The 17,569-nt window shown below is 38.4% G+C and overlaps 1 protein-coding gene across 5 annotated transcripts in view; it reads right to left on the bottom strand.

The window, feature by feature from the left end:
* The window catches only part of SPAG9 (sperm associated antigen 9), a 156,742-nt gene that overhangs the window by 85,075 nt on the left and 54,098 nt on the right, over positions 1-17,569 (bottom strand). For all 5 annotated transcript variants that reach the window (XM_018064845.1, XM_018064848.1, XM_018064846.1 and 2 more), the window contains exon 3: positions 8,335-8,405. In XM_018064845.1, coding sequence (XP_017920334.1) covers positions 8,335-8,405 — 71 coding nt within the window. The remainder of the gene's footprint in view (positions 1-8,334; positions 8,406-17,569) is intronic.

The following is a 17,569-nucleotide window of genomic DNA, read 5'->3' as shown; positions in this document are numbered from 1 at the left end:
TCTGTCATTTTTGAGACTGCACCCAAGTACTGTATTTTGGACTCTTTTCTTGACTATGAGAGCTACTCCATTTCTTCTAAGGGATTCTTGCCCACAGTAGTAGATATAAGGTCATCTGAATGAAATTCACCCATTCCAGCCCATTTTAGTTCACTGATTCCTAAAATGTCGATGTTCACTCTTGCCATCTCGTTTGACCACTTCCAATTTACCTTGATTCGTGGACCTAACATTCCAGGTTCCTATGCAATATTGTTCTTTACAGCATCAGATTTTACTTCCATCATCAGTCATATCCACAACTGGATTTGTTTTTGCTTTGGCTCAGATTCTTCAATATTTCTGGAGCTATTTCTCCACTCTTCTTCAGTAGCACAGTAAGCACCTACCAACCTGGGGAATACATCTTCCAGTGTCATATCTTTTTGCCTTTTCATATTGTTCATACTGTGGCTATTGTGACTAGTGCTGCTATAAACATAGGAGTGCATGTATCTTTTTGAATTACAGCTTTGTCTGAATATATTCCCAGAAGTGGGATTGCTGGATCATATGATAATTCTATTTTTAGTTTTCGGGGAACCTCCATACTGTTTTCCACAGTGGCTACACCAACTTACATTCCCACAATTTAAGAAATGTAAATATCAAGAGTAAGCAAGAAAAGGAGATTCCTAGAATTCTTAAAATTACAGCATGGAATAGCTTTGTTAAGTTGCTAAACTTTAGCTGCATGAAGATAGGTTTCAACCTCAAATAACTTAAAATATGCATTGTAGCAATATCATAAGGATAGCTACTGAAAGAAAATTTAAACAAGTTTTAAAATTTTATTTTTACGAAGTATGCTTTTGTCAGGAGTTCCCTGGTGGTCTAGTCGTTAGGATTCCATGTTTTCACTGCTCTGGCCTGGATTCAATCCCTGGTTGAGGAACTAAGTGAGATCCCACAAGCTGCACAGTGTAGCCAAATAAATAATAAGTATGTTGTGAAATTTATACTTGGCATGGAAGCATATACAAAAATTAAGGCGGATATAAATCAATTTGAAAGTGTTATTTACTTCAGATAAACAAGAAGTCTGAGGCATGGATTAAGATGGGTAATTCCATCAAATTAAATATAAAAGAATCAACTAGGCTGTTCCCAAAGTTAAAATTAGTACAAATAAGAAGTGTATCAGGCAAAAAAAGATGAATATATAATCACACAGATATGTATATGAAAGCATTTAAAAAAGCTTTTGAATTTACATAATTTTAAGTTTAAATATTTTCTCTTTTCCAACAGTTCTGCAGAAATACAATTTTTGTGTTTGTGTCAGTGAGGCAGAAATGCTGAGTTGCTTCCTTCTAGTATCAGGAAAAACTTCAAATGAGGAAGAAATTTAAATGAGACTAGCGTAACAAAGTGATGGTTGGACCAAATATATCAATTTAAATTTTCAAAAGATTTTAGAAAATCTGAGTTGAATTCTTTTATAATGGAAAGTAATCATATGAATTTGATTTATTCAAATGAAGACTCTAAGTTCCTTTACAGATTGAAATGAACAGAAATCTCTCCTAAATTGAGTCTATAATAATCTATTTATTCAACATAGAAAAATAAAAAGATTAAATAAAATGCAAAGATACAGAATTGGTTCTACCCCAAACAGTCTGTTCTACATACTGACTACTGTCTTAATAAATTAAAAATTTTTTAATTTAGATGTTGAGGTTCAAACCAATTCCCAGTCAAAAAAGTGATCCCAAGTAACTAGAGATACAGTATTCTAACATTCCAAAATGGTCTACACAATGAAACTGGTTTTAACCCAGTTAAACTAGCACTTAATAGGACAAAAGAACAACAACAAAATGGCTGCTAATATTTATTGATCACCATCTACAAATCAGCTAATGCATGTAGAGCTATTGTTTCAGTTAATCCTCACAACAACAATATGATTTTCTAGATAAACTCTATTTTAAAGAGGTTAAAATAACTTGTCCAATCTGACCAGCTAGTTAATGATTACCTGTTTTCTAACTGTCAGTAGCTAGTTGGCTTTGCGGCCAGAACTCAGATCAATCTGACTCAGTCATCAGAGCAGTTAAGCATTATAAGACTTGTGGTATATCTAGGTGCCATTTCAGTCAATTCTGGAGGCAAGCAATAAGCTCATTGTCCTTTTTTCCTCACACCCACAAGAAAACCCCACATTCTAAGACATTTCCTGATATCTGAAGTATATTCTATATAAGCACTATATTCCATATAAGCACAAAAAAAGTAGATAAAATAAATTATACATAAAAATGTAAATTTTAATTACGGGGCTTCACAGAGTAGCTCTGGTTTTTTATTAAAACAGAAACAAAACAAAACCAACCGAGTAGTGGGCAATGAATGCTGCAAGGTAGAAAAGTGAGGCAAGAAAGTAAAATAGAATATATTTTAGATAAATCATTTTGGGTCCACCAGACCCATGCCTCCTGATCTCAGAACTGCAACTCTCAATTGTCTCAGGTATGCATATTAATTCACATAAATTCAGGAGTCAATTCAGCAATAAGTAGCTGGAGTCATGGAGAAGGATCCCAAGCACATTGTTTGGAACATCCCAAATCCCCTCCCATCTAGAGAAATCTTCAGGCAGAGGTTGATTTAGCTTTGGCTAAAACTGAAATGCAAGACAATAGTTATTAGAAAAACAAGGCAAAAAAGAGAGATTTTGGAGACAAACAGCATAATCCTTTTAATTCTGTTGGCCTTTAATCTTTCAATATGCAGCTCAGTAAGTATAGCCACAAGGCCACAATTCTTAAAATGGTTGAGACACCATGAAACAAAGAGACAGGAAATCTTCTAGTGCATTTAACATCCAAGTGTTTCATAACTTAAAAGCACCAAAAATTCAAGAAAAGGGAATCAGAGAGACCTAGACTCAAATCCAGTCACATACTAGCATAGCATTTGGGACAAATCACTCCATATTCGCTTTTAAGCTTCAGTTTGTAAAATGGGGTGAGTGATAAAGAGTTTGCTCAGAGGATAAGATGAGAATGCATTTAAACACTCCCTAGAATAAGACAAGGGTTCAAGTTTTTGGTGATTAATGAGTATGTAAATTTCCTCCACTGTCCTTTTACGCAAATTCAATAATGTGCATAAAATTTTGAATTTGATTCAGTCAGTTCAGTTCAGTTGTTCAGTCATGTCCGATCTTCGCGACCCCATGAATCATAGCACGCCAAGCCTCCTTGTCTATCACCAACTCCCAGAATTTACCCAAACTCCTGTCCATCGAGTTGGTCATGCCATCCAGCCATCTCATCCTCTGTCGTCCCCTTCTCCTCCTGCCCCCAATCCCTCCCAGCATCAGAGTCTTTTCCAATGAGTCAACTCTTCGCATGAGGTGACCAAAGTATTGGAGTTTCAGCTGCAGCATCAGTCCTTCCAAAGAACACCCAGGACTGATCTCTCCTTTAGAATGGACTGGTTGGATCTCCTTGCAGTCCAAGGGACTCTCAAGAGTCTTCTCCAACACCACAGTTCAAAAGCATCAATGCTTTGGCACTCAGCTTTCTTCACAGTCCAATTCTCACATCCATACATGACCACTGGAAAAACCATAGCCTTGACTAGACGGACCTTAGTCGGCAAGTAATGTCTCTCCTTTTCAATATACTATCTAGGTTGGTCATAGCTTTTCTTCCAAGGAGTCAGCGTCTTTTAATTTCATGGTTGCAATCACCATCTGCAGTGATTTTGGAGTCCCCCAAAATAAAGCCTGACACTGTTTCCACTGTTTCCCCATCTATTTCCCATGAATTGATGGGGCCAGATGCCATGATCTTCGTTTTCTGAATGTTGAGCTTTAAGCCAACTTTTTCAGTCTCCTCTTTCACTTTCATCAAGAGGCTTTTTAGTTCCTCTTCACTTTCTGCCATAAGGGTGGTGTCATCTGCTATCTGAGGTTATTGATATTTCTCCTGGCAATCTTGATTCCAGCTTGTGCTTCTTCCAGCCCAGCGTTTCTCATAATGTACTCTGCATAGAAGTTAAATAAGCAGGGTGACAATATACAGCCTTGACATACAGACAGAACCAGTCTGTTGTTCCATGTCCAGTTCTAACTGTTGCTTCCTGACCTGCTTATACATTTCTTAAGAGGCAGGTTAGGTGGTCTGGTATTCCATCTCTTTCAGAATTTTCCACAGTTTATTGTGATGCACACAGTCAAAGGCTTTGGCATCATCAATAAAGCAGAAATAGATGTTTTTCTGGAACTCTCTTGTTTTTTCCATGATCGGCAATTTGATCTCTGGTTCCTCTGCCTTTTCTAAAACCAGCTTGAACATCTGGAAGTTCACGGTTCACATATTGCTGAAGCCTGGCTAGGAGAATTTTGAGCATTACTTTACTAGTGTGTGAGATGAATGCAACTGTGCAATAGTTTGAGCATTCTTTGGCATTGCCTTTCTTTGGGATTGGAATGAAAACTGCCCTTTTCCAGTCCTGTGGCCACTGCTGAGTTTTCCAAATTTGCTGGCATATTGAGTGCAGCACTTTCACAGCATCATCCTTTAGGATTTGAAATAGCTCAACTGGAATTCCATCACCTCTAATAGCTTTGTTCGTAGTGATGCTTTCTAAGGCCCACTTGACTTCACATTCCAGAATGTCTGGCTCTAGGTGAGTGACCACACCATCATGATTATTTTGGTCATGAAGATCTTTTTTGTATAGTTCTTCTGTGTATTCTTGCCACCTCTTCTTAATATCTTTTGCTTCTGTTAGGTCCATACCATTTCTGTCCTTTATCGAGCCCATCTTTGCATGAAATGTTCCCTTGGTATCTCTAATTTTCTTGAAAAGCTCTCTAGTCTTTCCCATTCTGTTGTTTTCCTCTATTTCTTTGGAATGATCACTGAGGAAGGCTTTCTTATCTCTCCTTGCTATTCTTTGGAACTCTGCATTCAGATGCTTATATCTTTCCTTTTCTCCTTTGCTTTTCCCTTCTCTTATTTTCACAGCTATTTGTAAGGTCTCCCCAGACAGCCATTTTGCTTTTTTGCATGTCTTTTTCTTGGGGATGGTCTTGATCCCTGTCTCCTGTACAATGTCACAAACCTCTGTCCATAATTCATCAGGCACTCTATCTATCAGATCTAGGCCCTTAAATCTATTTCTCATTTCCACTGTATAATTGTAAGGGATTTGATTAAGGTCATACCTGAATGGTCTAGTGGTTTTCCCTACTTTCTTCAATTTCAGTCTGAATTTGGCAATAAGGAGTTCATGATTTGAGCCACAGTCAGCTCCCGGTCTTGTTTTTGCTGACTCTATAGAGCTTCTCCATCTTTGGCTGCAAAGAATATAATCAATCTGATTTCAGTGTTGACCATCTGGTGACGTTCATGTGTAGAGTCCTCTTTTGTGTTGTTGGAAGAGGGTGTTTGCTATGACCAGTGCATTTTCTTGGCAAAACTCTATTAGCCTTTGCCCTGCTTCTTTCCGTATTCCAAGCCCAAATTTGCCTGTTACCCCAGGTGTTTCTTGACTTCCTACTTTTGCATTCCAGTCTCCTATTAAGAAAAGGACATCTTTTGGGGGTGTTAGTTCTAAAAGGTCTTGTAGGTCTTCATAGAACCATTCAACTTCAACTTCAGCTTCTTCAGCATTACTGGTTGGGGCATAGGCTTGGATTACTGTGATATTGAATGGTTTGCCTTGGAAACGAACACAGATCATTCTGTCGTTTTTGAGATTGCATCCAAGTACTGCATTTTGGACTCTTGTTGACTATGATGGCTACTCCATTTCTTCTAAGGGATTCTTGCCCACAGTAGTAGATATAATGGTCATCTGAGTTAAAGCCACCCATTCCAGTCCATTTTAGTTCATTGATTCCTACAATGTCGACGTTCACTCTTGCCATCTCCTGTTTGACCACTTCCAATTTGCCTTGATTCATGGACCTAACATTCTAGGCTCCTATGCAATATTGCTCTTTATAGCATTGGACCTTGCCTCTATCACCAGTCACATCCACAACTGGGTATTGTTTTTGCTTTGGCTCCATCCCTTCCTTCTTTCTGGAGTTATTTCTCCACTGATTTCCAGTAGCATATTGGGCACCTACCAACCTGGGGAGTTCCTCTTTTAGCAGCCTATCATTTTGCCTTTTCGTATTGTTTGTGGGGTTCTCAAGGCAAGAATACTGAAGTGGTTGCCATTCCCTTCTCCAGTGGACCACATTCTGTCAAAATTTGATTAGAGAACAGTTATTCATATTACAAAATGAGCCCGAGATTTCCTTTATGCAGCAAACAACGTGTTTGATAGAAGTGCTGTCTAAACAACTTTTCTGTGTACCTTTAAAAAGGTTACTGAGTTAGAAGTAACAGTGGAAAAATTAAACCCTTCAGACTTCCTTTCTCTGAAGGTTTTCAAAATTTACCTTTAAATGACCTAGTTCTTTAGCATTGGATAGCAATTTATACGGAGAAGGCAATGGCAACCCACTCCAGTACTCTTGCCTGGAGAATCCCAGGGACAGAGGAGCCTGGTGGGCTGCCATCTATGGGGTCGCACAGAGTCGGACACGACTGAAGCAACTTAGCAGCAGCAGCAATTTATAATTGCTAATTGAATGGTATTTCTAGTACAGATGTATAAACACACAAACACATTTTAAAGAAGCCATATCTGTGTCTTATAAACATTCCTTGAGGCAGAGCAAAATGCAGACAGCCTATCAGAGGACAGAAGCTGCTGATGTCTAAAGGAGGGGATCTTGTGAAAATGCTACATGTAGGATCTGTCACAGTTATTAGACAAGCCCAACTCTCTGCCTTGGTATTTAAGATTTTCCTGAGATCCTTCTTTTTTTCTTTTAGACCGTTCTTCTCTGAAGGAATAGAAATATAAAAACTATGTACATATATGAGAGAAAATATGTTATTTCACTTTACAATGACTTTTTCAAGACAGCATATGTTTTAGATATATTTCAATTTAACAATCCTCAATTATTACAATGATTAGTTAAAACCTTCAATTAAGAAAAACATAATTCATTACTACCAATTATTTATGGCACATAAACCTATTCCCCCAAACGTGTTTGTAATTATCAGCATCGATGATAACTACCAGTACAGGGCACTGTTGGGGCATGAAATGAATGGTGTGAAAAGAACAAACAATAAACCTTTAACAACCAATTGTTTTTTAACAAATTCCATCTTACTAAAATGTGGTTATCTTTTCATACTGAAAGGCTGCTGTGTAAGCTTTTTCTGTTTTCCCAGAGCTCTACGGTTCCAGCCCTCTGTGGCCAGTCTTTTTCCTTTACCACTCAATATCAATTCCGTGACACTTCATGCTTGGTACTTGGCTATGTTAGCTAAAACAGTAACAAACCTCACATGCCAGGAAGAAATTCCCACAAGGTGTGGAAGGTGTTAAAAGCACATTACTCTCAAAAACAAATGAAACTGACTACAGTGGGGTTTTATACTACTTAAAAGCAACAATATAGGTCCCTACCAGAGGCAGGATAAGAGATCACCCCCAATACTGAAAGGAAAATGGAAGCTAAAGACTGTAACCATCTGTATCATGGGAAAGACTGGACTAGAAAGAGAAAGAGCAATCATTTTCTTCATGTAACAGTGCATGTGTCTATGAAAATTCTATTTAAGTATGTGAACCCTAGTTCACAATTTTCACATGGAGGAGACAGAGAGAAACAAATGCAACACAGAAAAGGCTGACAGAGAATCATTAAAAGGAGTTTAAAAAGACCCTCAAGTACATTTTCTAACTTGCTTTAAAGAGATTATGTGCTAGAGTTATTAACTAAAACACTGAAACCTCATGCAGAAAGCCTGTTTTAGAGCCATTTTAAGACATTATAATGTGTTTGCCATTTGTTATGAACTTAATACAAATTAAAAATGTAGAGACTCTGACCAACAATTTAGCAATCCATCATTTCCCAACAGGTATCACAATAAGCTATATTAATTCTCTCTATTAGTATCACGTATACTTTTTAATATGTACAAGTTAGGTTTTTACTCAACCAGTGAAAAACATAACTATTGGAAATGCCTTAATAATTACATTTTTCATAACATGAAAAGTTAACTCCAGATAAAAGACATTAAAGTCAGCATTTGGTAACTAAGTAAATGCTACATGAAATTTAAGGTCTGCTTGAATAATAACCCCCAAGGATAACACTGGCTGATTTTCAAAGAAAAATTAAAACATATTTTCTAGGGTTAATTTCTTTATCTTAATGTTAGTACGGTAAGAACCAACCTAGAAACCCACCTCAGTGTGTCTCTGATGCAAGGCATTATATTCTTTCTTCAGTTCTGCTTCTCTTTCTTCAAGTCTGCTAACTGAAATTAAGATACATACACTTAATCAAAACCAAATAAAATATTTACTTGAAAATTCTATCTTTTAAACTTGGACTGGTTTATCCATAATCCTTGGTAACTTCAAGCCTCGTTACTCCATATGAAATTCTTCACAAGGCTAGTGACCTTGCTTCACGTCCTTAATAAAATCTATGGAGAGGGAATAAACAGAGTATTTTTTAAAAGACTAAACATCTTACTGCTTCTCCCAATATGCTTATATAATAAACATCCTTATCTAAGTAGGTTTTTAACATGATAGAGAATTACCTCTTTGAAAAACATTACACAAATCTCACAGAGCCTAACCCCAAGAGTTGAGCCTAACCTGAGCCTAACCCCAAGAGTTGACTCATTGGAAAAGATGCTGGGAGGGATTGGGGGCAGGGGGAGAAGGGGATGACAGAGGATGAGATGGCTGGATGGCATCACCAACTCGATGGACATGAGTCTGGGTAAACCCCGGAAGTTGGTGATAGACAGGGAGGCCTGGCATGCTGCAATTCATGGGGTCACAAAGAGTCAGACACGACTGAGCGACTGAACTGAACTGAACTGAACCCCAAACCACTGATTTCTAATAGTATTCACCTCTTTTTCATTATTGAGCAATATGTGAACATGTTACTGTTTTTATAAGCACTTTCTTTAACTTCAGGTCTTAATTTCAGGGACTCATCTTCTTGTATTTAGCTCCCTCTGCTGATGGAGTTTGTGAGTAGCACTGAGTTGGGATAGAGCACAACTTCAATATTTTAAAATTTTAGACCCCGACATACACAGTGTCAGGACAGGATTTCAGAGAAAAAGATGGTATCAGAGAGGAATGATTCTGAGAGAAAATGGAATCCAAGCAGGACCAGGAAGAAATTACAGTGCTCAAGTTAGACAGCACGGGGCTATAGCAGGCAGGTACTGTTGCTACAGAGACGGGAACACAGAACCATGGAGCCGGCGAGGCAGAGGAGAGACGGCCAGGCTGCAGGAGCTCATGCTGACTAAGGAGCAGTGGGCGACAGTCGGCTGGTGCCAAGTAAAGCTGGTGCTAAAGAAGTCTGTCAAGATACTCATGTTAGTCTGTTTGAAAGCATGAGCATAGTTGGAAACGTTCTCTTGGTGTAATGGTCAGACAGCTACAAACATGCAAGATTGTTTATAAGAGCCAGCCGATGTCTGTGTCAGCTGGCTCTAAGAGTTAACTACCATGAACTATAACAGCACATACATGAATGTTTTTATATGCCTAACATTAACATGCCAGACACCACGTAACACATAACTTGTGCTGACTGGTAAACTCATGTTTTTTATTTGTGTAGCTCTACACCTTTATTTGAGTACCTTGAAAATATGCCATGAATTAGGAAACGTGTAGCTCTTTCAGTTTGTTTTTAATCAAGCCTATGTGTTGGCTCATTAAATTTGCAACAGTAAGTACATACACTATACTAGCTAGAGAGTTATCGGGCCATGGAAGGCCTGAGGACATGGGCTGCTCATCTTATCTTGTGGCTGAAAGCAATAAAAAGCAAATCTGTAAGGCAGCTGTTCTGTGATAACACAATAGATACTGAAGCCTCTGTGATTTTTATTTAAAAACAAGAAATCCAACCAAATGTAGATATTATATTTAGTAACAATTTCAATATAAACATTTTCTACTATTTTTTGTCAATTAAATTGTTCTAAAAGCACAATCCTAAAATTACTGGGTGAACCTTAAGTGTTTTTAATTGCTCATCTATATGCATCAAAATTTTTCTCAAATTGTGCAACCAAAACAAAAAACTGGAGATTGAGGCTAAAATAAAATTGCAAAGAATACCAAGGATAGATGAGTAAGCCTTCCTCAGCGATCAATGCAAAGAGAGAGGAAAACAGTAGAAGGGGAAAGACTAGAGATCTCTTCAAGAAAATCAGAGATACCAACAGAACATTTCAGGCAAAGATGAGCACAATAAAGGACAGAAATGGTATGGACCTGACAGAAACAAAAAAGATCTTCATGACCCAGATAACCACAATCGTGTGATCACTCACCTAGAGCCAGAAATCCTAGAAGGCGAAGCCAAGTGGGCCTTAGGAAGCAGCAGCACAACAAAGCTAGTGGAGGTGATGGAACTCCAGGTGAGCTATCTCAAATCCTAAAAGATAATGCTGTGAAACTGCTGCACTCAATATGCAAGCAAATTTGAAAAACTCAGCAGTAGTCACAGGACTGGAAAAGGGCAGTTTTCATTCCAATCTCAAAGAAAGACAATGTCAAAGAAGGTTCAAACTATCGCACAATTGCACTCTTCTCACACGCTGGCAAAGTAATGCTCAAAATACTCCATGCCAGGCTTCAACAGTATGTGAACTGTGAACTTTCAGATGTTCAAGCAGGATTTAGAAAAGGCAGATGAACCAGAGATCAAATTGCCAGCATCTGCTGGATCATTGAAAAAGCAAGAGAGTTCCAGAAAAACATTTGATTTTGCTTTATTGACTACACCAAAGCCTTTGACTGTGTGGATCACAATAAACCGTGGAAGATTCTTGAAGAGATGGGAATACCAGACCACCTGACCTGCCTCCTGAGGTATCTGTATGCAGGTCAAGAAGCAACAGTTAGAACTGGACATGGAACAACAGACTGGTTCCAAATCAGGAGAAGAGTATGTCAAGGCTATATATTGTCACCCTGCTTATTTAACTTATATGCAGAGTACATAATGAGAAATGCCGAGCCAGGTGAAGCACAAGCTGGAATCAAGATTGCAGGGAAAAGAAAAGAAAGAAAGTGAAGTCGCTCAGCCGTGTCCAAATCTTTGCAACTCTATGGACTGTAACCTACCAGGCTTCTTTGTCCATGGGATCTTCCAGGCATAGAGTGGGTTGTCATTTCCTTCTCCAGGGGATCTTCCCGACCTAGGGATTAAACCCAGGTCTCCCACATTGTAGGCAGACACTTTACCATCTGAGCCACCAGGGAAGTCCAAGATTGCCAAGAAAAATACCAATAACCTCAGATACGCAGATGACACCACCCTTATGGCAGAAAGCAAAGAAGAACTGAACAGCCTCTTGATGAAAGTGAAAGAGGAGAGTGAAAAATTTGGCTTAAAATTCAACGTTCAGAAAACTAAGATCATGGCATCTGGTCCCATCACTTCATGGCAAACAGATGGGGAAACAGCGGAAAGAGTGACAGACTTTACTTTTTGGGGCTCCAAAATCACTGCAGATGGTGACTGCAGCCATGAAATTAAAAGACGCATGCTCCTTGGAAAAAAAAAAAACTATGACAAACTTAGACAGCATATTAAAAAGCAGAGACATTACTTTACCAACAAAGGTCCATCTAGTCAAAGCTATAGTTTTTCCAGGAGTCATGTATGGATGTGAGAGTTGGACTATGAAGAAAGCTGAAAAGAATTGATGCTTTTGAACTGCGGTGTTGGAGAAGACTCTTGAGAGTCCCTTGGACATCAAGGAGATTCGACCAGTCCATCCTAAAGGAGATCAGTCCTGAATATTCATTGGAAGGACTGATGCTGAAACTGAAACTCCAATACTTTGGCCACCTGATGCAAAGAACTGATTCACTGGAAAAGACCCTGACACTGGGAGAGATTGAAGACAGGAGGAGAAGGGAACAACAGAGGATGAGATGGTTGAATGGCATCACTGATGCAATGGACATGAGTTTGAGTAGGCTCTGGGAGTTGGTGATAGACAGGGAAGCCTGGCATGTTTCAGTCCATGGGGTCACAAAGAATTGGACATGACAGCGACTGAACTGATCATCCATAACCCTCATTTCAAATTTGTGCACAACAGTAGAGCCTCACTGTCAACTAACTTTGTATAAGTTCATAAATAAATTTATATTCATCTCCACCACTAACAGCCAGAATTACACAGTACTTGTCAAGTACCATGCACTGTCCTAGGTACTTTATATTAAAAACCTAACTTGACCCTGACATTAACTTTATGATGAAACTTCATTACATTTCATTTTAAGGATAAGAAAACTGGAGTAAATAGGGGTTAAGTAACTTGCCCAAATTCACAAAACTAGTAAATGGCAGAATTACAACTCCTAATGGATGAGACTAGGCCCAGAATCTGCTTTAATTTATCATGGCATTCTGCCTCTCAAGAAGTACTTCTTTTAATTTGTTTTATGTATTGGAATCTACTTTAAATTTTCATTTTGGGGGAAAAAAGTATAGAGAGTGCTCCTTTATTACTTGAAACAAAAAACCCTCTCTTCTGGAAAGAACCTAATCACAGGTACTACAATTCAAAAGTATCAAACTGCCACGTAAAATATGTAACCAACTTAATTAATCATGATGAAATACATATCAAAACTAAAATGTGGTAGTCCTGATAATCCAGTGGTTAGGACTGTGCACTCTCACTGTCAAGTGCCTGAGTTTGAACCCTGGTCAGGGAACAAAGATCCCACAAGCCATGCAAAAATCCACTATATACCTGTCAGAAGAGCTGAAATAAAAAGTGTTGGTAAGGAACAAGTTCTGGTAAGGAACTTTCACACTCGGACTTCCCTGGTGGTCCGGTGGTTGGGATTTCGCCCTCCGGAGGGGTAGGTTGCGGGGGGCTGCGCGTGGGAGGGTTTCTAACCCCAGTCAGGGAGCTAAGGTCCCACATGCCTCCTGGCCAAAAACCAAAATCAGAAAGCAGGAGCAATATTGTAATGAATTCAATAAAGACTTTTTAAAAAAGTACAACTTTCATACACTGGTGGTGGGAGTATAAACTGGTATACCAATTTGAAAACTGCTTGGCAAGATTTAATAAAGTTGAATTATATGCCATTCCTATGACAAAACAAGCTCATTACTATGATATATGTCTATGTGTCCACCAAAAGGCATTTTAAAACAATGCCCAGAGCAGCACTATTTGTGTTCCAACATGGAATCAACACAAATATCCATCAACTGCAAAATGTATAAATATTCATGTTCTAGAATACTATACAATAATGAGAATGAAGAAATTATTGCTGTGCACATCATGAAGGAATCTCACAAACAGGATACTGAGGAAAACAAAGAGAAGCAAAAGAATACAAACTTCAAATGAACACATAAACTAATCCAAAACTAATCTAGTGTGTTAATTCAGTTCAGTTCAGTCATTCAGCCATGTCCGACTCTTTGCGACCCCATGGACTACAGCACACCAGGCCTCCCTGTCCATCACCAACTCCCGGAGTTTATTCAAACTCATGCCAATTGAGTTCGTGATGCCATCCAACCATCTCATCCTCTGTTGTCCCCTTCTCCTCCCACCTTCAATTTTTCCCAGCATGAGGGTTGTTTCCAATGAGTCAGTTCGCGTCAGGTGGCCAAAGTATTGGAGTCTCAGTTTCAGCATCAGTCCTTCCAATGAATATTCAGAACTGATCTCCTTTAGGATGGACTGGTTGGATCTCCTTGATGTCCAAGGGACTCTCAAGAATCTTTTCCAACACCACAGTTCAAAAGCATCAATTCTTGGGCACTCAGCTTTCTTTATAGCCCAACTCTCACATCCATACATAACTACTGGAAAAACCATAGCTTTGTCTAGACAGAACTTTGTTGGCAAAGTAATGTCTCTGCTTTTTAATATGCTGTCTAGGTTTGTCAGAGTTTTTCTTCCAAGGAGCAAGCATCTTTTAATTTCATGGCTGCAGTCACCATCTGCAGTGATTTTAGAGCCCCCCAAAATAAAATCTGTCACTGTTTCCACTGTTTCCCCATCTATTGCCATGAAGTGATGGAACTGGATGCCATGATCTTAGTTTTCTGAATGTTGAGTTTTAAGCCAACTGTTTCACTCTCCTGTTTCACTTTCATCAAGAGGCTCTTTAGTTCTTCTTTGCTTTCTGCCATAAGGGTGGTGTCATCTGCGTATCTGAGGTTATTGATATTTCTCCAGCAATCTTGATTCCAGCTTGTGCTTCATCCAGCCTGGCATTTCAAATAATGTACTCTGCATATAAATTAAATAAGCAGGGTGACAATATACAGCCTTGCTGTGCTACTTTCCCAATCTGGAACCAGTTTTTTGTTCCGTGTCCAGTTCTAACTGTTGCTTCCTGACCTGCAAACAGATTTCTCGGGAGGCAGGTCAGGTGGTCTGGTATTCCCATCTCTCTCAGAATTTTCCAGTTTGTTGTGATCCACACAGTCAGAGGTTTTGGTATAGTCAATAAAGCAGAAGTAGATGTTTTTCTGGAACTCTCTTGATTTTTCAATGATCCAACGGATGTTGGCAATTTGCTCTCTGGTTCCTCTGCCTTTTCTAAATCCAGCTTGAACATTGGAAACTCACGGTTCACATACTCCTAAAGCCTGGTTTGGAGGATTTTGATGGAGTAGCTATCACAGTCAACTGAAGAGTCTGAATGTATTACTTGGATGCAATCTCAAAAACGACAGAATGATCTCGGTTCGTTTCCAAGGCAAATCATTCAATATCACAGCAATCCAAGTCTATGCCCCAGCAACTAATGCTGAAGAAGCTGAAGTTGAACAGTTCTAAGAAGACCTACATGACCTTCTAGAACTAACACCAAAAAAAAGATGTCCTTTTCATCATAGGGGACTGGAATGGAAAAGTAGGAAGTCAAGAGATATCTGGAGTAACAGGCAAATTTGGCCTTGGGAGTACAGAATGAAGCAGGACAAAAGCTAACAGAGTTTTGCCAAGAGAACGCACTGGTCAGAGCAAACACCCTCTTCCAACAACACAAGAGAGGACTCTATACATGGACATCACCAGATGGTCAATACTGAAATCAGACTGATTATATTCTTTGCAGCCAAAGATAGAGAAGCTCTATACAGTCAGCAAAAACAAGACTGGGAGCTGACTGTGGCTCAGATTATGAACTCCTTATTGCCAAATTCAGACTTAAACTGAAGAAAGTAGGGAAAACCACTAGATCATTCAGGTATGACCGAAATCAAATCCCTTATGATTATACTGAGGAAGTGACAAATAGATTCACGGTATTAGATCTGATAGACAGAGTGCCTGAAGAACTATGGACGGAGGTTCATGACATTGTACAGGGGGGCAGGGATTAAGACTATCCAAAGAAAAAGAAATGCAAAAAAGCAAAATGGTTGTCTGAGGAGGCCTTATAAATAGCTGAGAAAAGAAGAGAAACTCAAGGCAAAGGAGAAAAGGAAAGATATACCCATTTGAATGCAGAGTTCAAAAGAGTAGCAAGGAGAGATTTTAAAAATGCCTTCCTAGTGATCAATGCAAAGAAATAGAGGAAAACAATAGAATGGGAAAGACTAGAGATCTCTTCAAGAAAATTAGAGATACCAAGGGAACTTTTCATGCAAAGAAAGGACAGAAATGGTATGAACCTAACAGAAGCAGAAGATATTAAGAAGATGTGGCAAGAATACACAGAAGAACTATACAAAAAAGACCTTCATGCCTCAGATAACCACAATGGTGTGGTCACTCACCTAGAACCAGACATCCTGGAACGCGAAGTCAAGTGGGCCTTAGGAAGCATCACTACGAACAAAGCTATTAGAAGTGACGGAATTCCAGTTGAGCTATTTCAAATCCTAAAAGATGATGCTGTGAAAGTGCTGCACTCAATATGCAAGCAAATTTGGAAAACTCAGCTGTGGCCAAAAGACTGGAAAAGGTCAGTTTTCATTCCAATCCCAAAGAAAGGCAATGCCAAAGAATGCTCAAACTACCGCACAATTGCACTTATATCACATGCTAGCAAAGCAATGTGCTTGAAGTTAGGATAAATGTAAATTGACTGCTTTACATAAGTCTATTAGTCTGATGCAGTCACTCTTTTGTCCTGATTGTGTCCTTCATCTATAACTATGCTTTTTAAGAAGATTCCATCCAAAATCTGCAAACACTGTGCAGTCCCCTTTGGGGAGGAGTTATCATCTAATGAATTTACTGTGTAAACAGCTCCATCCCATCTGATTCCAAACATAACATGTACCTCCTTCACACAAGCACTTTCCTTGGCTAAATACTCATGCTTTATGTTCTCCAACAACTCCTATAAATTCTATATATAGCACAGGATTTAAACAGACTACTCAGAACCATAATAAATAAACTGTGCTGATTCATCATTAAAATGTACAGGGAGATAAGCAGAAATATTACCAGATTGGGAAAATATAAAAAGAAATAAAAAATGATTGCCATCATTGGAAAATAAATTGGAATTACACTCTTGAACATCATGTTGGTGACAGGTATTAAAATAAGCATCGTGTATAATCTGACCCCCTGTTACTACTCTTATTTCTGCTATGGAAATACACTTGATGCCCAAAGGTATGAAAATGAATGTTCTATGTGCTTTTCTCCATAGTGCTTTTCAGGTCCACTATATCCTTCTACTTTTCTGTCTATTCATTCTATTAATTTTTGAGAGTCTGACATTGAAGCTCCAAGTAAAAATCTTAGTTTACCTAATTAATTTGGAATTCCCTTCCCAAATGTCATCAATTGGTTGGAAAAGTAAATTATGACAGTCATATGATAGACTACAATGTAGTAACTAAGCTACTTCCAAGTTATGTTATATCAGGTATATTAACCTCCCTGGACCTCTATTCCTTATTTATAGTTGAGGAATAACAATAATATATCAGAGTTGGTTATCAGGATTAAGGAAGATCTAGTATTTGAAAAGGGCATAGAACAGAACCTGGCACATGTGCTTTTTCTCTTTCTTTTCTATTTTTTAAATTATGAAAGTATAACACATTTACAGGAGACTTAAAAATTACAGAACAAGAAAAAAAATTACAGAACAAAGTTACACATAGTTACATTATATATTAGAACTATTTTTTAAGTAAATAAATTAAGATTTTAAATTGGATCTTCAATATCAAACCTTCAAAAATTAATAGAATGAATAGATAGAAAAGTAAAAGGATACAGTAGACCTGAAAAGCACTATGGACCAATTCAACATAATTAAAACTTATACAATTTTCACACAAAAGCAGGACACAAGTTCTATTCAAGTTCCCAAAGACTATAAAGCAACCGACACTGGAACATATGCAGGGACATAAAACAAGGTGCAACAGTTTCACAGTCCAAAGGTACTGAAGTCAGACAGA

This window comes from Capra hircus, chromosome 19 (genome assembly GCF_001704415.2).
Source record: "Capra hircus breed San Clemente chromosome 19, ASM170441v1, whole genome shotgun sequence".
Taxonomy (NCBI): Eukaryota; Metazoa; Chordata; class Mammalia; order Artiodactyla; family Bovidae; genus Capra; species Capra hircus.
This window is presented reverse-complemented; position numbering and strand designations above follow the sequence as displayed.